At 39.6% G+C, this 23301-nt stretch overlaps 1 protein-coding gene across 3 annotated transcripts in view; it reads right to left on the bottom strand.

Moving 5' to 3' along the window:
- Nucleotides 1-23301, bottom strand: part of lpin2 (lipin 2) — a 106002-nt gene that overhangs the window by 19733 nt on the left and 62968 nt on the right. For all 3 annotated transcript variants that reach the window (XM_060932098.1, XM_060932106.1, XM_060932089.1), the window contains exons 3-11: nt 10645-10740; nt 10091-10395; nt 9848-9955; nt 9602-9728; nt 3881-4196; nt 3445-3544; nt 3017-3198; nt 2813-2906; nt 2539-2701 (exon numbers count right to left, since the gene is read on the bottom strand). In XM_060932098.1, the coding sequence (XP_060788081.1) occupies nt 2539-2701; nt 2813-2906; nt 3017-3198; nt 3445-3544; nt 3881-4196; nt 9602-9728; nt 9848-9955; nt 10091-10395; nt 10645-10740 (1491 nt within the window). The remainder of the gene's footprint in view (nt 1-2538; nt 2702-2812; nt 2907-3016; nt 3199-3444; nt 3545-3880; nt 4197-9601; nt 9729-9847; nt 9956-10090; nt 10396-10644; nt 10741-23301) is intronic.

Below are 23301 nucleotides of genomic sequence, written 5' to 3'. Positions count from 1 at the left end.
AAAAAAAATAATACTACAGTAAATAGCCCTATTGCACAACTGTAGTAATCCATATTGTGTCAAGAACCGCTCAACTGAGTAAAAAGAAATGACATCCATCATTACTGTAAGACATGAAGTGACTTTTAATTAATAAAAATTAAGAAAAACAGTGAATTAGGAGGTGTCCCCAAACTTTTGACTGGTACGATATTACTGTTTTAAGTTCATCGAAGTGTTTAGGAACTCTTAAGTGGTCGGCCTGTTATACTGGGTTACAAATATGAGGTGACAACGGCCAAAATGCCTTAGCCGTTCATCAATCAATGGAAGATAGACAAGAACACACAAATGAAATGTGTTGGATTTCATAAATTAGGCACATTTAAGAAAGAAAGAAAGAAAGAAAGAAAGAAAGAAAAGAGTATAGTAATAAACAAGTTATAACGGTTCAAGTTAAATTTATTAAACTTTAACACGTCTAAAACAGGGCAGCACGGTGGTGTAGTGGTTAGCGCTGTCGCCTCACAGCAAGAAGGTTCTGGGTTCGAGCCCCGTGGCCGGCGAGGGCCTTTCTGTGCGGAGTTTGCATGTTCTCCCCGTGTCCGCGTGGGTTTCCTCCGGGTGCTCCGGTTTCCCCCACAGTCCAAAGACATGCAGGTTAGGTTAACTAGTGACTCTAAATTGAGCGTAGGTGTGAATGTGAGTGTGAATGGTTGTCTGTGTCTATGTGTCAGCCCTGTGATGACCTGGCGACTTGTCCAGGGTGTACCCCGCCTTTCACCCGTAGTCAGCTGGGATAGGCTCCAGCTCGCCTGCGACCCTGTAGAACAGGATAAAGCGGCTAGAGATAATGAGATGAGATGTCTGAAACAACTAGATCTGTAATCAACCTGCGTGGAAGAGGGCCCAAGTGTATTTTGTTCCCACGCAGTGAGGAGGATGGACAGAGAGGAAAATTTTTCTTCACGGCTCACTGCTGGATATTTGAACAAGATGGCTGCATTTAAGGATTACCAATTGCCCAAATCTATAATTAGACCTCCTTTCATACAAACTACATGGAAGGCATGTCCGTGGTTTTTATGACTCCCTCTGCCAAGAACCTAAAGCTGGTTCAGTCTCAGCGTTGAAGTCGAGGCTGAAAACATATCTGTTTAGTCCAGCCTTGTGTTAATGGTGTTTATGAGGTAAAGGTGTAGATCTGGAGGGTTCTCAGACAGAGTGTTTTGGTAAACTGGGATGTATGGATGCTGTCAGTCCCCACTCGCTTGCTCACTCGAGTTTGCTGACGGTGTAGTGGCTGCTGCTTTATGTCCCGGGGCCCCCTCATGCCTGTGTTACCTTCTGGCTCTCCCCTTTTAGTTATGCTGTCATAGTTAGTTGCCGGAGTCCCTGCTTGTACTCAGTGCAATATGTATACTGTTCCTACTTATTCAGGTGACATTGGGCATACCTAACAACCTGTGTTTTCTCTCTCTTCCCCCCCCCCCCCCAAAAAAAAAAAAAAATCTGTCCCTCTGAGTTACATGTTGGTCCTGGGATTGAGATGCTGGCCTCTTCTACTCCTCGGACCTGCCTGATCCATCCTGGTGCCCTGTGTCTGGTTGGAGTCTTATCGCATCGCTCCTGTGGAGGACGGCCCCATGAGGACAGTTGAAAGTCACACCTGGAGGACGCTCTGGACTCTTACAGTAATGCTTTTATGGCTGAGGACTACAGTTGACTTGCTAACTTTCAGACTGCAGTTGTCATGAACAGTTTTGCACTCAAGTTTCCATCAATGAAGAGTTTATAACATCAACGAAACAGACTTCATGTTAAAACTGTTAATGTTATAGTCATGCTGTCTGTTGTTGCCCAAATGAGGATGGGCTCCCTTTTGAGTCTGGTTCCTCTCGAGGTTTCTTCCTCATGCCACCGTCGCCACAGGCTTGCTCATTGGGGATAGATTAGGGATAAAATTAGCTCATGTTTTAAGTCGTTCAAATTCTGTAAAGCTGCTTTGCGACAATGTTTATTGTTAAAAGTGATATACAAATAAACTTGACTTGACTGGTTAATGGTTGGCTCGTCTAGGGGTCCAGTGATCCACAACCTGCGTCAAAATCCACACAAAACTGGTTAAATGATCACAGATTCGAGCTTCTGATATGGTCATTCCAGTCCCTTGACTTAAACTCTTCTGAAATCCTATGAGATGAGCTAGAGAGGAAAAGCCACAAGAGAGAACAGAGAATCTGAAGGATCCGGAGAAATTCTGGGTCTCAGATTCCATGCTCTGTACACTTCCAGTCATAAGAGAAGATTGTGGGCTCAGTTGGCAAAGGGCAACTGCACAACATATGCAACTAAATGCAAGGTGCTAATTATTTGTGGTTTAAAAAGTACTTTTTTGATATGGTTTCTTTTTCTTAGAATACATTTGATTCAATTATAGCTTAGGTGAGATTAAGATTTTTTTTTTTTTTAAAGTTTTCCAAAGAGATTTTTATAACCACCTTTACTGTTAATTTGCTAATAATTCTGGAGCCGGCTATATAATCATAACAGTATTACCTGTTTGATAGTGCTGTCTGCTCTTTTCCGCCAGAACCACCAACGGCCAGACTTCTTCGGCATCCTCTCTTTAACCCAGGCCTCCTCTGTAGCTTTGGGCAAATTCTTCTGGAAAGCCTGTAAGCTTAAAATTAACGGTGCAGCTAGTGTCCAGTTGTAGTATCTGTGGAGGAAAACACATTTTAAATATTTTGTATGCACAAATGAGTACAATGACGAGGGTTTTTTTTTAAACTTTTAAATATAATTTAATAATGATTAAAAATGCTCCTACCTGTTCCCTATTTTCACCACTAAATTAGGATTGTCTATAATGGCTGGATTCTCAGCAAATTCATTGTAAGTGATGATATATTCCATAAACCTCTCTAAAAAGAGAGAGAGGGGGGGGTTTAATCCATTTCCATGATGTTAACCACTATCCAAAAATAGAGAATACCACCATTTGAGTTGCACTCAAATGTAGTGTGTGATGTACCTTTGGAGATCTCTGCATTCTCGCTAAGCCCCCCACACAGTGAGAGTGTGACATCAGGCAGGTCAGAGGCCGAGTCAGACAGACATTCTGTTCCGCTGTCAGCCGCAGCACTGCCAACTGACTGAGGGGACTGAGACCCTGAATGCATCCCTGAGTCCATCCAGTGCTTGGAGTCTGAGTCACTGTGTGCACACAAACACAGCTGCAATTTTTCTCCTCAAACAACTTTTAAAATAGATCCAAGGTAAGCACAGTCAGCTATATTCACAGGACAGTTAGCACTAAAAAAAAGTTTAAAAGGCTGATCCAGGATTTCCATAAAAAGCTACGCAGCACAGCTTTTATTTGCAAGCTCACATATCACTGCAAAGACAGGACATGGCATTTTAACAAGCTGCAGGCTACTCAAGTTATTAGCTTCTGTGTACCTCTTGGGAAAGTAGCGCGCAGCCACATCAGGCTCAAGCACATTCAAATCATCTAGGTAGATATCCTCAGGTCCCTGGTGCTGACTTCTCTTTGGTACTCCTGAACAACAAACAGCAACAGTAATGCTCTAAAGTAGCAACGCTCACAACTCCGCAGTCTAATCAACGTATTTAGATCACTTCATGGGTCTTAGAACACAGGAACATCAACCCTGAGAACTTAAACCATAAATTCTGTCTCACATACTGCCTGATTCAGATTAGATCCCATCAGGAACAGTACATGCTGCAAATTAACCATTAACTACATTTTCTTTCCCCTTTCATGGCTTCCTTTGACAATATTACTGCCTATTGTAACTGCTTTACAAAGGATAAGAGAGACAATGATTATAGTGGCCACTAAAACCCGTCAGTAAGATTACAATCAGTTGACCTTTCTTCTTGGAAGGAGAGTCTGTCTTTGGGCAGACATCCATCATGGCTCCACCTTGAGGGCTGGGGGCAGCAGTATGGGACTCCGAGGGCGTGGAGGTGGTTACACATTCAGAAGTCATTAGTGGGGTGATCGGGGTAGCTGGAGTACGAGGCTCAGGCTTCACAATAGTGCATATGGGTGCAGGTTCCAGGACGTCTTTCACATCAGCCTCAGGCTCCATGGCCTCAGAGCTCAGGATCACCCTGAAGTGAGTGTTCTCAGATGGCGTTATGGTCACAGTCTTGGGAAGTTCTGTCTTGTCTTTTTTGGCCATCTAGTGGAAATATTTTGAAAAGCAAGACAGATAAGCTCCAAATATAACCTGTAACTTTATACAGATAAAATTATAGGCTGACTATTCCAGCTATCAGTACTGAATCTTTACATTACACTATTAAAGAACTGAGGTAAGCTTAACCCCCTTAACCTGAAGCAGATCATTCAGTTGATACTCAGTGAATTATTAGGAAAGATATACAAGTTGTGTGCATAAAACTGCAGATCTTTATTGGTCAGCAATACTGGGTACAGACTTGTGACCGGTACTGGGAGTTTAATGGGTTAATGCTCATGAAAGAAGGCAATTTGAAATGCAAGAGGAAAAAGTAAAAAAAAAAAAAAAAGGGGGGGAGGGTTAGGGTTAAGAAAGGAAAGAGTGAAAGTAAAAGATGAAATGAAAAAGAGACAGAAAGAAAGTGAAAGAATGGGGGAGGAACGTGCCTCCTCTCAATCCCCTATCAGGTCATAGCGAAAGCTTAACAGGCTACATTAAATTAAATGATGTATTGGGCAATAAAATACGATGATGCCATGTATTTCAGTTGGTTGAAGCCACTTTCTTTTCCATTCAGGTCAATAGGTTGGAGTTGTTTCTGATAAAATAGGGGCTTTTTGTCCCTGTTGAGGGACATTTTGAAACAATTACATTTTTAAAAAGACCTTAACCATTCAAGCTTACATAAGGAACAGAACATGACTGGGTGTGGTGATGTAGGAAAATGATCAACAATGGGATGGTGTAATCTACCACCCTGTAATTAATTTCATAAAGTGCATTTTTCATCTTATACTGTATGACAGCTATTTGCCAACCAACAATTTATTAAAGCATGTCTTACATTTTAACCATTTTTAGTTACAATTAATGCTGCAGAATCAGTGTCAGTGAAACAAGTTAGTTCCTGTCAACTTGTGCTATCGCAGCCATAAACAGCCTCGCCAGTCTCGGTTGTTTTTTTTTTCCTCTCTCATGAAGATATAAAATGCATCTTTGTGCACAAGAACCAAAGTGAAAAATTTTCCACCATGGAAAATTTGCAGCTGCAACTCGAATTGTTAAAAAATGCTGAAACTGAAGACTTCTCGCATGGAATTATTTGATATTCCTTTACTTCCTCTTATGCTTAAAATCTGTTTCATTCTCTTGATGCTGATTCTTATTATTTGTGCGTGTACTCTGTACCAGGGTGTTCTGAACTGCTGTGTCACGCTGTAAGTGGATAAAACGTACGTAACGAGACAGATAAGTGATAAACATTGTCATGTGCAGAACCTTTCATCATACAACGAGCTAAGCCTGCCTGAATATGTACAGTAACTGCATCAATGACCTAAAAACTTGTTATACTGGGTAGGCTTTCACATGTTTATTTAGACAGGAAAGGAGACAAGTTGTGTGACGAGACCAAAACAGAACTCCAATTAAACTCCTGTATTTGCCCATCGGAAGAATTTCTGCAAATAAAATTCCATTATTGTGAAAATTATGTTTACCCTTTGCAGCTGACTGAAGCATTACAAGACAACACCTTACATAATATTAAGTAAACGCCTCCTTATTACAAACTCCTTTCAAAAAAAGTTGGGATGCTGTTTAAACTAAATAAAAACAGAAATATGATGATTTGCAAGGCATGGAGACTCTTTCATTGAAAATAATACAAAGGCAATATATCAATTGTTGAAAGTGAGTATTTATTTATTTTAAATATAAGCTCATTTTGAATTTGATGCCAGCAACACATTTCAAAAAAGGTTGGGACAGGGGCATGCTTACACTGTGTTGCATCAATTCTTAACACCGCTCTCTGGAAGCATTTGGGAACTGATGTGGCCACATGCTGCCATTTTGAAAGTTCTTGCCTGATGTCGGATTTCAGCTGCTTAGCAGTTTTCGGTCTCCATCATAATTGTTGTTTCATAATACACTAAATGTTTTCAATGGGAGACAGATCTAGACTGCAGGCAGGTCAGTTTAGCACCCAGACTCTTTTACTATGCAGTTGTAATACGTATAGAATGTAGTTTGCCATTGTCTTGCAGAAATAAGCAAAGACTTCCCTGAAAAAGATTTTGTCTGGATGGCAGCATATTGCTCCAAAACCTCTATACATCATTCAGCATTAATGATGCCTTCCCAGGTGTGCAAGCTACCCATACCATGGGCACTAATGCACCCTCATACCATCAGAGATGCTAGCTTTTGAACTGTGCACTGATCAGCCAGATTGTCCCTCTTCAGCCTAGAGGATGCAGTCAGGGCTCAACATTAACCTGGGCTCATGCTAGCCGCTCGCACGTCCGCAAATTGCAAAGTTTTATTTCAATTTGCGAAAAGAAAATCATCTGTATTCACATTTTATGCGAAAAAGTCACTTAAAGTTTAAGCAAAATCCATCAAACAATTGCGATTTCTCAAGATAAAGAGTGCCTTTCGTGCCCATCTTCGACGTTTTGATTTATAACCAACGCCCCCGAGTTTCGAAGCTTCTTACTGGTTGACCGCAAATTACGGCTTCCAATAGCATCGGACCTTACATATAAAACGATCAGTTTCTGAGTTGTGCTGATAATGTCGGCAATTCTCATTCATTAGTGAACAAGATTATAGCGAGGTTTATTTAAAATAAATTATCTGACTTTATATATGACAAAAACTTATCTAAAAAGTGAGATAACATATTAGAATATTCAGTTAGCTTTCTCAGTTAGGGATAAAAAACACGATATACTGTAACCATTCTAAAGACGTATTTTCTACATAATATCAACCCTGCCAGAACTTTGGAAGAACTCACAGATGAACCAGGATATATCGACCAAGTGTACCTTGTTTTCAGAGCGTTTTGACGCACATGGTTCAAAGTTTTGACTGCAAGTGTTTCATTTGAGAAATTAATGGTGAATATCATTATATTTGGGTTATGAGATTAATTTATAAGAAACAACCATTGATTTTAAATCCCTGAGCTCCCTTCATCCTACCCATAAAGACAACCCCCTCCCCCTAAACACACACACACACACACATAGCCCAGGCAGCAATGTATGATCATTGACCATCATGACCATAGGTGTGATAAATCCCTGATAGAGTTGGAAGCCACTCACCATGCAGTTATGTTACACAGGCCAGTCAGCATACTACAGAGGGTGACTAAGGGCTAAAAGGTGCATAGATAGCAAAGAATGCAAAGCACATCACACCAGATGTTAGATATAATTATAATGAAAAATATGGACTCCGTAAACCAGATTAAGTGGGTTAAATTAAACACAATTTCATTACATATATACAGTTGATGAAATGATCAAAATAAGAGAATTCAAGAATAAATAAGCATGCTATGAACATAAATCAAGAACATGGAAAGACAAAGGCAGGAAACAAGCTTGCAAACACTACTGAAACACCAACAAACTACAATAACAATTCATTTTTCAATATTATGTCAGTGCAAGAAACATTTAGAAGTATAACATATCTTGCTAAAAAGAAAGTGTTCTTTTAACATTTCTTGCTAAGCGAAATTGCAAATTGCTAAAGAAAAATCTGAGTCTTTAGCACTTTTCGCTAAAACAATTTGGGTCCTAGAGTGAGCACAGATTAACGATAGTCCAACTATTCTGGACAACCAAATGTTTGGTTCGGACAAGTCAAATCCGCATCTGCCTATCCGACAGGACAAGCTGAATATTTGTTGAAAATCACCATTTTTTATAGTAATTATTCAAGAGCTACAATCAATAAAAGTTGGAACAAAACTAGTTCAATCCCCTCAGTGATCCGGCCGTGTTATTGTTTATGAAATTCCAGGGAAGCAGAGTACAGCAGGTGCGTGTGTAAGAATAACCACGTCATAATATCTAGATTATTAGACTTTGAATTCATCAAAACTGGAGAAATGGCGATCAAATAACTCAATAAAATAAATATCTGTGGTGAATCTTCATGCCATTCGGAGATTTATTGTATGGTACACATTAACGATCACGAATGCCATAGAATATTTCGCGGTAATTTTACAACAGTGCTGAATTCATTTACAGTTTGTTTTCACTGACAACGGAATTCTGTCACCCTTATCATGGGTAAACTTGTTTTCTTTCGGTTTCATTTTGTCAAAAATAAAAGTGAAAATGATGAAGTGAAAAAGGTGAAACTGACAATCCCAATTCTTAAAATTGTATATCAGGTAATGGTTATAACACATACACCATAATGGGGCTTTGGATAGTTTTTGTTTATTGTTACAGTTAAAGTTTGAGTTTTACTGAAAAATTAAAGCATAATGCTGATCATAACTGTACCTGCTTTTTGATAAACTTTGTTAATCACTTTCCTTTCACTGAACTCGTAAATAAACAGTAATAAAAAGGTTATGGTTAGGACAAGTTAAAGGAGATATGAAGTCATTTTTAAACTTGCTTTATTTCTTAATTAACGTGTTATTCAATTACGTTTACGGTTTCAGTAACCTTATATCGTGACTCATACTGGCAACTAATTGCAATTAAATATTACACTTATCGGCCTATTCGGTTTTTAGCCATGTTGAATTTAGTTCGTTTGGTCCACGGCAGGCGTCACTTATCCGTGCGATCTTCGCCAGACTTGTGCGAGACTTTGAAACGTGAAGTGTCAGCCAGGTGTCAGTGCTGCCATTTTGAAAACTGTTTTCCAAACGAAGTATTGCACAAAAACGAGTTTAAATGACGATCACTGCCTACTTTTTCAAACTTTCCTGATTGCTATCAAAACAAATAAAACTTCCGGCTTGATTACATCAGCATTCGAAAGAGAGCGCGCGCGTCTTTTGACGACGTTGGCAGATGTTGGTCACTTTGATTTGCGCTGTACGTTTTACTTCCGTCCTACGATGTCTCGCACAGGTCTCAACGAATCTCATTTACGGCCATTGCTTTGACATATGGACTGATGTATTACAGAGCATTTCGCCGCTGTCAGTTCAAAACCTGCTATGTGACAATTTAGGTCAAATTGGGTTCTCTATGCCGACTGGTCAATTTTGACCTCGTGCTTCCATTTATGCTAATTAGAAAAGCTAATAATAGAACAAGTAAACTTTTACTGGCTTCTCAGCTTGTTATTTCAGAGTTTTATTCAGTTTTTTACGTCTCCTGTAAAAAAAGGAAAAATGTCACATAGCAGGTTTTGACCGGACAGCGACAATATTTCAAAACACTCATAACTTGCTATAGCAGCGACAAAATAGGTATCAAAAATGCATTCCGATATTTAATAAAATTAGATAAATAGAATTTTAATGATAAAAAAAATTTGGTTTCAGTTCTCCTTTGATACATGTTCTGACCATGTCAAAAATCTTGCTGCTTGTCCAACTGGAAATTTGTGCTGAAATGTGATATCACACATACCCTGGTGGGTTCTGGGAACTCTCCCCATGTCCACTGCATGTGAGACTCCATTTTCAGCATGCTCTCAGAGGGCCGGATCACCAGCTCAGAGTCACTCTTGGGAGAGAAGGCCTCAGACATGGCATGACTACACATGAGTAAATGCAAAACAGAGATTAGTGAATTCCTGATATACTACAGTATGTGTTGCAGAGTCTTTGATCACGAGTATGCATTCTGGCGTGCTGGGATTAAATGAATCGTTACCTGTCAGTAGGTGACCAGTCTCCATCAGAATAAGGATAGCTCTCCGGAGAATGGCGAACTGCTGGTACTCTCATTTCAACCTCTCTTAATGTGCTAATCGAAGATGATCTAAAAAGTGACAGTTGGGGGGTGGGGGTGGGGTGGGGGGGAGATAAAATTCACGACAAAAACATTTAGCTGACTAGTTTTAACAGACTAGCTGACATTTTAACTGACAAGTTAATATAAACTGTTAGTGGTCACCGTGTGCTGGGAGTGGCCTCTTCATCAGTGCTCAGATCCATTTCAAAGATGTCCTCTGTATTAGCAGAAGCACCAACAGAGGCAGGAGGAGTCATCTCTTCACGCCGAGAGTCCACTTTGTGCTTCTTTCTCCGCCTCTTCTTTTTCTTGGCTGTCCCTGTACTGGGCACAGGGGGCTCAGGAGGCTCCTCAAGGTCCAGCGGGTCATTGTCTAGACCCTGAGTCTTACCTCGATCACCTCCAACCCAGAACATGTGACTCTCAGTGGGGATTGGAGAAGTGGCTAGGTGAGCTGGGACTGTCTCCTGAATTAGAAAGAAGTGTACTTTAAACTCAAGGCAAACACATTCGCCATTATTACTCCCTAGTCATACATCGGAAATATAAGTGAAACTTCTTTTAATGAAGCCAAATAAATTAAAATATTTGAGGAAGCGCATTAAAAATCCATTTTATGGATGCAAATTTAGAGCAGCAATGAATTCCAGACATGCAGGGGGCTTCCAAGAAAGATTACTTGTTTATATGAAGTGACCCCTTGTGAAAATACTCACATCCTGCACCTCCATTTCCTGGACGAAAAAAGCTTCTCCGTTGTCCCCGAGCTTCATATGTAGATCCACTGGCTCTCCATTTATTTCTATATCAATCTGAGGAAATTCAAGATCAAAATCTCATCGCACATTTTCACAAAACCCATGCTCACATTTCCAGTCAAGTTTGAGATATTTTGATACTTTCCATCATCATATTATCCCCTATGAAAGTATTTGAATGGAAAGGCCGATTCTTTTGTTTCTGCCATGTCCTGAAGACACCGGTGTTTGAGATCAGAAGATATGAGATGATTGAGCAGAATTTTAGCTTTCATTTCCTGCCATTTCCAACAAGATATGTTGAACAACCTAGAACATGGCACCTTTGGTAGCAGACCACCCAATTTTTAGCTGAGCAAAGTACTCGAACAGATAATCTTAAAGCAAATAAACACTTAATATTTGGTTGCACATCCCTTGCTCGCAATAACTGTTGATCCACCGACATCACCAAACTGTTGCATTCTTCTACTGTGATTTTTTTTCCAGGCTTATACTGCAGCTATTTTCAGTTGTTTGTATTGGGACGTTTCTCTCTTCAGAAATGTGAAATGCATACTCAATTGGGTTAAAGTCTGGAGATCAAATTGGCCAGTCTAAAACCGTCAGCTTTTCCCCTCCTGATGAAGTCTTTCATGGTGTTCTGAATTAATTCTGCTGCTACCATCACCAGTTACATCAATAAAGATTGACGAGCCCGTTCCAGAAGCAGCCATGCAAGCCCAAGCCATGACGCTACTTCCACTGTGCTTGAGTGATGAGCTTGTAGGTTTTAGATCCAAAACAGATCCTTTCCTTCTCCACTTTGGCCTTTCCATTACTTTGGTAGATGTTAATCTTGGCTCCAGAACTTCTGTAGCTCATCTCTGTACTTTTTTGCAAATTCCAATCTGGCCTTCTGATCCTTACTGCGGAGTGTTTGCATCTTGTGGTATGACGTCTATATTTCTGCTCTCAAAGTCTCCTTTGAACAACAGATTGTAATACCGTCACCCCTGCCTGTGGAGGTTGTTGGTAATATCACTGCTATTTTGGGGGGGGGGGTTCTCCACAGCTCTCACAATGTTTGTCATCAACTCCCGTTTTCCTTGGCTGACCTGTTTGATGTCTGATTATTAGTGCACAAGTTTGTCCCCCCCCCAGGACACGTACAATGATTTTCAGAACCATTGCACAGAATTTCCCTCTTTTCTTAGCTCCAAAATGGCTTGCTTTTCTCCCAAAGACAGCTCTCTGGTCTTCATGTTAGTTTATCCTTTTTAACAACAAATGCACTCTTCACAGGTGAAACCCAGGCCACAAACCAAGAGTAGGTCATTCAGAGCTATTATTTAAAAACAATAAATGTAGCAGTTCATACCTGAGCACCCCCCCCCCAAAAAATAAATAAATAAAAAACCACCCCACCCACATGTTCCAATTTTTTTGATCACTGGGTGTGTGTTAAAAACCAAAAGGTGTTTTTGTATCTAGTAATCCATATTATGTTAAGACTCGCTCAACTAAGATAAACGACAGTCCATCATTACTTGAAGTGTCTTAATAAAGAATTAAAAGTAAACCAGAGAATTAGGTGATTAGGTGTCCAAACTTTCAACTGGTACTGTAAATATATGGGAATCCTTCAAAAAAAACAAAGCAATTCATAGTAATTAATTACAATTATGTAACATGACAAAAATGTTACAATTAATTGAAACGAGTGGCTCCAGATATTAGTGACGGCGACCAAAGAAAGCCACCGCCTAAGCATGGCACCGCTCCTCATGCTACCACTCAAATGGTGCTGAAGAGACAGCGACACTTCAGCACCACTGTTTTGGGCCTCCAAGAGCAGTGTGGCAATGGGGTGGAGTCAGCTAATCACACACGGCTGGTGGAGCATGCTCTCTCAGGTCTTAAAGAGGGAGAAGAGTATCCCGTGCTGTATATCAGCTGCAAACTGTACCTTGCAGAGAAGTAGTAAGCAGCAGTGGAAAGAGAAGCCTTGGCCATCAAGTGGGCAATCATGGAACTCTAGTACTATCTGTCCGGTCGTCACTTCACTTTAGTCACTGACCACACCCCACTTCAGTGGATGGCGACAGTAAAAGACACCAATGCCCGTGTTACTCGCCGTTTCTGTACCTCCAAGACTTCTCTTTCCATGTCCAACACAGCACGGAAACACTGGTAGCCAATCTAAACACTACAGCCTCTGGGCCGAGCCTGCAAGGACGGGAGCCCAAGAAAGCCACCACCTAGGCAACTCACCACTCCTCATACTACTGCCCCGATTGTGCTGAACAGACAAATGACACTTCAACACCACTGTTTTGGACCACCAAGAGCAGTGTGGCCAATGAGCAGCCAATAAAATGGAATAAAACAAACGCATCTTTGTGTAAACCAAAATCTCACCTCATTGTACAACCCCGATTCCAAAAATGTTGGGACAAAGTACAAATTGTAAATAAAAACGGAATGCAATGATGTGGAAGTTTCAAAATTCCATATTTTATTCAGAATAGAACATAGATGACATATCAAATGTTTAAACTGAGAAAATGTATCATTTAAAGAGAAAAATTAGGTGATTTTAAATTTCATGACAACACATCTCAAAAAAGTGGGGACAAGGCCATGTTTACCACTGTGAGACATCCCCTTTTCTCTTTACAACAGTCTGTAAACGTCTGGGGACTGAGGAGACAAGTTGCTCAAGTTTAGGGATAGGAATGTTAACCCATTCTTGTCAAATGTAGGATTCTAGTTGCCAACTATCTTAGGTCTTTTTTGTCGTATCTTCCATTTTATGATGCACCAAATGTTTTCTATGGGTGAAAGATCTGGACTGCAGGCTGGCCAGTTCAGTACCCGGACCCTTCTTCTATGCAGCCATGATGCTGTAATTGATGCAGTATGTGGTTTGGCATTGTCATGTTGGAAAATGCAAGGTCTTCCCTGAAAGAGACGTCGTCTGGATGGGAGCATATGTTGCTCTAGAACCTGGATATACATTTCAGCATTGATGGTGTCTTTCCAGATGTGTAAGCTGCCCATGCCACAAACACTAATGCAACCCCATACCATCAGAGATGCAGGCTTCTGAACTGAGCGCTGATAACTTGGGTCGTCCTTCTCCTCTTTAGTCCGAATGACACAGCGTCCCTGATTTCCATAAAGAACTTCAAATTTTGATTCGTCTGACCACAGAACAGTTTTCCACTTTGCCACAGTCCATTTTAAATGAGCCTTGGCCCAGAGAAGACATCTGCACTTCTGGATCATGTTTAGATACGGCTTCTTCTTTGAACTATAGAGTTTTAGCTGGCAATGGCGGATGGCACGGTGAATTGTGTTCACAGATAATGTTCTCTGGAAATATTCCTGAGCCCATTTTGTGATTTCCAATACAGAAGCATGCCTGTATGTGACGCAGTGCCGTCTAAGGGCCCGAAGATCACGGGCACCCAGTATGGTTTTCCGGCCTTGACCCTTACGCACAGAGATTCTTCCAGATTCTCTGAATCTTTTGATGATATTATGCACTGTAGATATGTTCAAACTCTTTGCAATTTTACACTGTCGAACTCCTTTCTGATATTGCTCCACTATTTGTCGGTGCAGAATTAGGGGGATTGGTGATCCTCTTCCCATCTTTACTTCTGAGAGCCACTGCCACTCCAAGATGCTCTTTTTATACCCAGTCATGTTAATGACCTATTGCCAATTGACCTAATGAGTTGCAATTTGGTCCTCCAGCTGTTCCTTTTTTGTACCTTTAACTTTTCCAGCCTCTTATTGCCCCTGTCCCAATTTTTTTGAGATGTGTTGCCGTCATGAAATTTCAAATGAGCCAATATTTGCCATGAAATTTCAAAATGTCTCACTTTCGACATTTGATATGTTGTCTATGTTCTATTGTGAATACAATATCAGTTTTTGAGATTTGTAAATTATTGCATTCCATTTTTATTTATAATTTGTACTTTGTCCCAACTTTTTTGGAATCAGGGTTGTACATTGCTCTGGATAAGAGGGTCTGCTAAATGCCTGTGATGGTTGCTATGCATGTATCATCTACAAGACGGCTTCTGATTGGCTGTGTGCACATGCGAAAAGCAGTGCAGCCAATCAGAAGCCTTTTACAGATGATACTTGGCATACTTCCTGTATGAACACCATAGTGTGAGAAATCACAGAGCTCTTAAACTGAAATTTAGTTTTCAGTTTAAGAACTTAAAAAAAAAAGTTAAAAGTTGAGTAATTTAATTGCAGCTTTCTTCATACAACCCAGGGAAGAGAAAAGTCACCACTGATATCAGTAACAAAGATGAATTTGAGGATAACTTTAACCCTCCCCCCAAAAAAAGACCAATATTAAGTTGGTCATGGAAAGTGCCAAGCTGCCGATGTTGACCAAGTTGAGTGGAATTAAGCTTTAAAACTTAGGCGAGTCACATTTTTATATCTTGTGGGCAGTTACTATGATCTTTCCACAGTGTGTTGTGGAAGTTATTGCGAGGGGCATCAAACATGATGGGAATCGGCATTAACTTCATGTACAAGTATACATTTAGAAGTCTTCCAGAAGCCTAATATTACATAATTAAGTTTATATGCACTGTGTGGACAAGCAGTGAAGGTACATACAAAAAAAAAAAGTAACCAACCATAAACCATGATAAGAAGTTTGTCACATTCACTTCCAAGACTGACAAAGAACTGACATGCCTGTATAATTAATGTGTACACACACATATAGGCCTTTATTTTTCATGCATTTTTAATTTGACAAGCATGGGTTATGCCGAGTGCTGACAGTGGCTGCACAACAGACTAGACTGAATTTAATGAAATAGGCCAAATATATTTTCTTGTATTGGTTTCCAAAAGCTCAATGAACTCTTCTTTTTTTTCCAGCTACACATGCCACATCTGGCCTGATTGAACACCATGCCATCACCTTTTTTGTACCCAAAGAAATGATCCAGGTGGTTGTCTAGTCACGCTTTCCTCACCTGGACTTCCACTAACTTGGCAACAGTATCTCTATGAACACATCTGAGCCTTTTTTCCTGCGCCCTACAAGGACATAACATGCCGCCTCCAAATGAGTCGGAGGATGAAGAGATACAGGTGCATGTAAATAAAGGACAAGAAGGACAGAGTCAAGATAATGGATGTAGGTGAGGACATGGTGAAGAGACAGAAGCAGGCGTGGTCATGCGTTTGGCCATGGCAGAGAGGTTGAAGCAAGGGGTCTTTTGTTGTTCTACATGAACTATAAAACAACATTTGCAAGGAACTTTTGAATCTTTATCACTACAAACCGGTCAATTTCCCAATAATATGAAAACAGCTAAAGTTATTCCGCTATTCAAAACTGGAGACAAACCCCTGTTCACAAATTACAGACCTGTTTCTCTTCTCCCACAGTTCTCAAAAATTCTGGAAAAAGTTTTTAATAGGTTAGACAATTTCATAGAGAAAGTATAACTTACTCACGGATAATCAATATGGATTTAGATGTAATCGATCAACAGCAAAAGCTTTAATTGAATTGCTTGAGGAAACCATAAATTCCATAGATAAAATGACTGTTGGGGTATTCATTGATCTAAAAAAAGCATTTGATACAATAAATCATCAAATATCATTCAACAAATTGGAACAATATGGTATTAGGGGACTAGCATTAGAGTGGGTGAAAAGTTATTTAAGAAACAGGAAGCAATTTGTGAAAATGGGAGATTACCAGTCAAGATGTTTGGATATTGAATGTGGCGTTCTACAGGGATCAGTGTTGGGTCCTAAATTATTTATCATGTATATCAATGACATATGTAATACATCACAAATACTCAAAAATTCATCTTATTTGCTGATGATACAAACATACTCGGATCAGGTGAGAATTTACAGCAACTCTTGGACACTATCACCTCAGAACTTATTAAAATCAAAAAACTGGTTTGACAAAAACAAGCTGTCACTAAATCTGAGCAAGACAAAAATTGTGTTATTCGGTAACAGAAAAATAAATATCATCAAGCACAGGTACAGATCGATGGTATTGATTTGGAAAGAGTACATGAAATTAAATTCCTGGGGGTGATGATAAATGACAAGATTTGCTGGAAATCTCACATCAAATACATCTGCACTAAAATAGCTAGAAGCATCTCTGTAATGGCCAAAGCAAGACACTACTTAGACAACAAATCACTCCACATTAGGGATGTTAACCGATGACCGTTTGACCGGTGGTTGACCGAATCAACGTCAACCGGTTCATTTTTTCTTTTTGGTTGTCGGTGAAAAAAAAAAAAATCAATCGTTTTGAAGCTGCCGATTTTGGAGCAGAGAACCTGGAATTCTGTGTTGTAAGGACGACAGCTGACAAATCAGAAACACCCATTCAGTCATGTCCCGCCCTCCCGCCCCAGTTAAAGACAGCTGACAAATCAGAAACACCCATTCAGTCATGTCCCGCCCCAGTTGAACACAGCTGCCACTCGGTGAAAAAAAAAAAAAAGTGTAAACACAGGCTTTTTAGCTTACAAATTACTATTCTGTTTTTTTTTGTTTTGTTTTTTTAATTATTATTAGAAGGCACATGGAGTTTAGTCCTGCCTTGGCCAGTGCATTCTGAAAGTATGTTTCGGTCTGTAGCCAACAATGCATGTTATTGCAGATCATATCTCTCCACACAAACTAAAGGCGCAGATGCCGACTTTTTCACGGCTTTTTCATGGACTGTAACGGCATTTGCTTATGTAGTAATTTTAATACAGAATTTACTCTGATGAAATTATTCAGACACTCCAACGCCCCCCCCCAAAAAAAAATCAGATCTGCACGAGCCGTGAAAAAGGCGCGCCGTTTGCATCCCTGTTTAAACTCATAGGTTAACCGACTTTAACCGGCTAATGAGGCTCGGTGGTCGGTCAAGATTTTTTTTTTTTTTAAGTTTTCGCCATCCCTACTCCACATATTGTACTGTTCCTTGGTTTTACCTTACCTAAATTACTGCATAGAGGTGTGAGGCAATACATATACAAGTTCATTAGATCCACTACTCAAACTGCAAAAAAGAGCCATCAGAATAATTCATAATGTCGGGTATCTTGAACACACCAATCCTTTATTCTTAAAGTCTAAATTAATAAAATTTAAAGATTGGGTGGAATTCCAAACAGCACAATTTATTTACAAAGCCAGGAATAATTTATCAAGCCACTTACAGAAAATGTTTCAGGATAGAGTGGGAGGGTACAAGCTAAGGGAAATGTCAAACTTTAAAATCCAAAGATGTTGAACTACAATGAAAAGATTATGTATATCAAATAATGGCGTAAAGCTATGGAACAGACTGAGTGTGGAGCTGAAACAATGTCCAAACATCAAGCAGTTTAAAAACAAATACAAGCAAATGATTTTTACAAAATACTGGGAGGAAGGGGCTTGAGGGAGAATCTGGATGTTCTCAGGATAGGGCTTGCCGCTCTGTATTATTTATTATTATTAGGGCCCGAGCACCGTTTGGTGCGAGACCCTATTGTTTTTCAAAGGATTATTATTATTATTATTATTATTATTCTGCCGCGTTTGGCCTTATTTGAGGCATTTCCCATGCATGAAAACTCATGAAATTTGATACACACAGTCGTCGTCACCGCTACTCAGCCACAAACTTTTGGCCCCAGGCCTGGCCCAGGGATTTCATAGCGCCCCTTTTTCCAGTTCCCATTGAAATGAATGGGTAGAACTTTGGAATGATGTCATAAGGCCATTTGGAGTGAAATTACACATGGTCATTTTTAACGTACTCCTCCTAGACGGTTCATCAAATTCATGTCAAATTTGGCAGACATGATGCCAAGATATTGCTGAAGTTGAATTGCTAAGGGATTTTTGATATGTTGTAATATGTTGAAATATAACATAATATGCCGAAATATAACATAATATGCCAAGATATTGCTGAATGTTGAACTTGATATCTTGTAATATGATTCTGATTCTCTTTAGCTGTTATGGGCCTGTCTGGTATAGCGCCACCAACTGGCCAAGGAAAGAATAGGGTTTTGAATGTGTATGTTTTGACACATGAATTTTAACATGCTCCTCCTAGATGGTTCATGAGGTTCATGTGAAATTTGTTATACGTGATGCCAAGATGTCACTGATATTAAACTGCGAAGGGATTTTTGATATCTTGTAATATGTTGAAATGGCCTTATGATTTTAATATCTTGCCACAAACAGGAAACGTGTCAGAAAGCCACAGTGCATTGACTGTATGGTCGGACACTTCTTACTTTAATAGATATTATGATTATTATGATAACCTGATGCCCAATGGGCCTGCCTGTTATAGCGCCACCACCTGGCCAAGCAGGAAATGTGCCAGAAATTGGCAATGCCTTAACTGATTGATCTGACACTTTACAAAATATTGTGTATTATGATTGTGATGATATTCACATGTGTAATTCAGATGCCTAGCACAGCGCCACCATCTGGCCAAGCAGGAAATGGGGAAAAATGTTCAATTCATTGATGATTTATCTGAAACTTTACAAAATACTGGATATCATGAGTCTGATATAACATATACAATTCTGTGCACACTCATACACACTCTCACAGTCGTATGCATATTTATGCGCATACACATACACTCAAGTATGCACTCACATGCACACCCAACATCTATGAGCACACACACACACTTTCTCTTTGACACACACACAATAATAGTGGAGCACCATACCTAAGAAAAAATGGTAAACCCATCGAGTCGATTTTTTGTGGTTTGTCCGTGTACCACCAGTCATACACACCGCCTAGTGGCCAGTGTTAGTAATTGCCAGTCATACACACCGCCTAGTGGCCAGTGCTAGCCAGTAAAGAAATAAAACAAAAGAGACTGGCTATGATAAGAAAATTCTACAACCCAGAAACAGATGGGAGCTCCGCTTTTAGGCAGTGCCTAAATCTATATATTAGTGACCTGCCATCATTGTGCATTTTGTTGCAGACATATGAAAACACTGTCTCTCTCTCTCATCCGTCAAGCAGTCATGGCATTTGCAACATGCACATCACCTTTGAACATCTGATGAATATATGACATGTGACTGTTTTGTTGGGTGGCAGCATGTCCTGGGTTGCGGAACACGACGTGCGAGGGCCCGTCAAGGCCGCTAGCGGCTTTAATTATTATTATTATTATTACTACTATTATTAATAATATTTATTTGTACTATTATCAATTAGTATCATACTGAAATAATATGTTATTTTAATGGTTTTTATTATAATTAGTATTATACTGATATATATTGATGTGTTATTTTTATTATTAGTATCATTAGTATTATACGGATATTCACAAGAAATAATTGGTATCATACATGATCATAGGGAAATAGAGAGTGGGGGTACGAGTTAATAAGTTTTTACTTCTTCCTACTCCTTTTCGAACATGTTTAAGTTCATTTTAATTATTATTAGTTAATTAGTATTAAAATTACTCTCTCTCTGTCACACAATTTTTTTCTTTGATAATGGTTATTTATTTAGTTTGGTTTTGTTTTGATTTTACTGTTCACGCATGTTTGAAATAAAGATTTAAATTTTGGAAAGGGAAAAAATCCTGGCAAAAATAATTTACATAACATGTTCCTAAAAAGATACACTGAAAAAAAAAAAAAAATTTAGTGTACATCCAGGCCTTTCAATTACATAATTTGGGCTACACCCTGTATTTCTGAATTTGGGATTTTTCCGTCGTGATGCAGGGTAATTTGGGTTTTTCTGCACGCGTAAAGTGCTGTTTTCCCAGCGCTCGGTGTTTAAACCTGCTGCTGCTTTTTTAGCTACATAGTTATGAATAAATAAAGAAATCGATGAATGGTATTTTTACCTTTACTGCAAATGTCTACAGCATTAATCCCTCTTGATGTACATGAAAACAATTAGAATCCAGTTAGTTAGTATTTAAAAGATGTGTTGGGGCCTGAGGAGAGCCTGGAGGAGAGGAGCCTGGGAACGAAAAAGCAAGTTCTGCACTGTTGCCATTAAAGAGACGAACCTGGAGCAGACCTGCGACACAAAAGGTTTTTCAATCACATCACAAGAATCGGCCGTGCAATTCACAGTCTGTAGTCGGGTAAAAGATCTTCGTTTAAACGAAAGGCCAGTGTCTAAAACCATCATCAACAAGAGGACCAAGCGCCAAGTCACTGATTCCACCCACACTTACACTACTGTGTGGATTTAAGATGCAAGCTGTAATCTTAAATACACACAGTTGTGTCCTGAATAGCTCTCTTTTATTCAGTCTTTTACCTGATTTAAATTATAGGACACTAGGTATCAGAGAGATATTGCAGTTGAGGTCCGATAATGTGGGATACAGGGCTGTTAAGTTTTTAAACGATACAGGAATTAGGAGAATTTAGCACAATAGGGTAGTAAACATTCTGGTTCACACTCCAGTCCAGAAGGTGGCTGTAATGCACCTAAAAGCTGTTTGCCAACCCCCATAAAAGAAAAAAGAAGCTTTACCTAATGTGGAAATCCCGCTCTGGTCATTGGTAAGCGAGTCTCGCTCCTCCACGAAATCATGGCATGCTGATCGCTGTTGGAGAATTCGTGCTCTGCGCGAGGCTTACGGCGAGTTCGACGAACCCGGAACATGGGAATGGTGCGGATTTTGCGTCAATTATGAGAAATACATGCTGATTCTCGCTAATTTCTGTGTTTTTAAAGAAGAAAGTCAAGACATTGGGTTTTATGCAGCCAAGTTTATGTAAATCAACATTTCTTTTTTTTTCTTTAGACTTTTGGTAGCACATTTTGGGCGCCTACAACGTTATCTGTCGCAGGTTTCACGTAATTGAAAGGCCTGACATCTCTGAAACTGTAATAAATATGCCCCAAATTTTATCTCTTTTGAAATTCGCATTGCTAAGGAGTTTACATAGTAAACTTTACAAGCAGATTTATCCATTTCTGACTTTTCATAACAAAAGTGCTCTGAGAGCACATTATCCCCCGCTGGAAACAAGACCACAACTCTGGTAAAATGCGACTGAATTGAACAAAATTGCAATATGGGTTGTTTTACAAATCAGGGTACGCAAGCTAAAAATCACATTTAAACACTTATTATCTTCAATATCAAAAGGCTTGACTAAATAAACTTGGTTGTTTATTGTAGCCCTGTGATAGCTCTATTTACCATGCAAAATATAATTGGAAACATAGTTAATGTTGAATGCCAGTAAGTTTTCAGACTATTTTGATCAAATTAGTATGCAATTGTGTGTGTAAAAAAAAAAGTCCTCTCCGAGACAGCTAATTTTTCAATATAAAATAACAATCTAAAATGATTATTTTCATCCTAAAATGTGGTCAAGATATTGGGACATAAATAGAGACAACTAACACAAAGCTTACAGCTTTATATTTAAAAGCACTATGGAAGTAGTGGATTCTGAATTGTCAAAAAAAAAAAAAAAAAACATCCTCTCCGAGAATCACTTCATTTGTTTCTCCCATCTTATAGCAGATTACACAAAACTACCATACACACACGTCAAAAAATTACCTGAAATCTGTTCTTTAACTTGTCCTTCACTTAAAAACTGGTACAAGAACCAGTTTGAATCAATTTGAATTCTGGACCCCTGTGACACAAACTTTGTACCCTGTTTGTAAAACAACCCATATGCGTATTACTGACATGTAACAAAGAACCCTGTCAAGTTTTGTGAAATTCCTCCAAAAAAGCGTGAGAGGAGTTGATTTCAGAAGGTGAGTACCCTTCCCAGGACGGATGGACAGACGGACATCGCCATAACATAATCCCCCTTCGGGCCTTTCGGCCAGCAGGGGATAAAAAGTAAAATCTGACCATTTCAAATGCCCATCTCTCAATGGTATATTGGTCAAATTTATTGATTCATGCATAACTGGAAAGCTCTCTCTCACACACACACACACACACACACACACACACACACACACAATTCAGAGTTGCCCCTACAGTGTTAGGAAACCCATGTGAAAGCCTAGAGGAAGCCCAGAGGAAGCCCAGGTGTAAACTTAACATGCAAAACTCTGCACAGACAGTAATCCGTGCTCAGAATTGAACCGGGGACCCTGGAGCTGTGGGCAGGCCATGCCTCACCCTATGTTTATCATGTAAATGGGTCAGTCCATGAAATGATGTTACTTTTCATTGGTCCGGGTTTACATAATCATTTCATCTTTAATTTCCATGATTTAAAGAAATATTTAGCAGATTATCCATAAATATTCCCATCTCATCTCATCTCATTATCTCTAGCCGCTTTATCCTTCTACAGGGTCGCAGGCAAGCTGGAGCCTATCCCAGCTGACTACGGGCGAAAGGCGGGGTACACCCTGGACAAGTCGCCAGGTCATCACAGGGCTGACACATAGACACAGACAACCATTCACACTCCCATTCACACCTACGGTCAATTTAGAGTCACCAGTTAACCTAACCTGCATGTCTTTGGACTGTGGGGGAAACCGGAGCACCCGGAGGAAACCCACGCGGACACGGGGAGAACATGCAAACTCCACACAGAA

Source organism: Neoarius graeffei, chromosome 1, assembly GCF_027579695.1.
Source record: "Neoarius graeffei isolate fNeoGra1 chromosome 1, fNeoGra1.pri, whole genome shotgun sequence".
NCBI lineage: Eukaryota > Metazoa > Chordata > Actinopteri > Siluriformes > Ariidae > Neoarius > Neoarius graeffei.
Note: the sequence above shows the minus strand (reverse complement) of the source record. Positions and strands in the feature narration are given on the sequence as shown.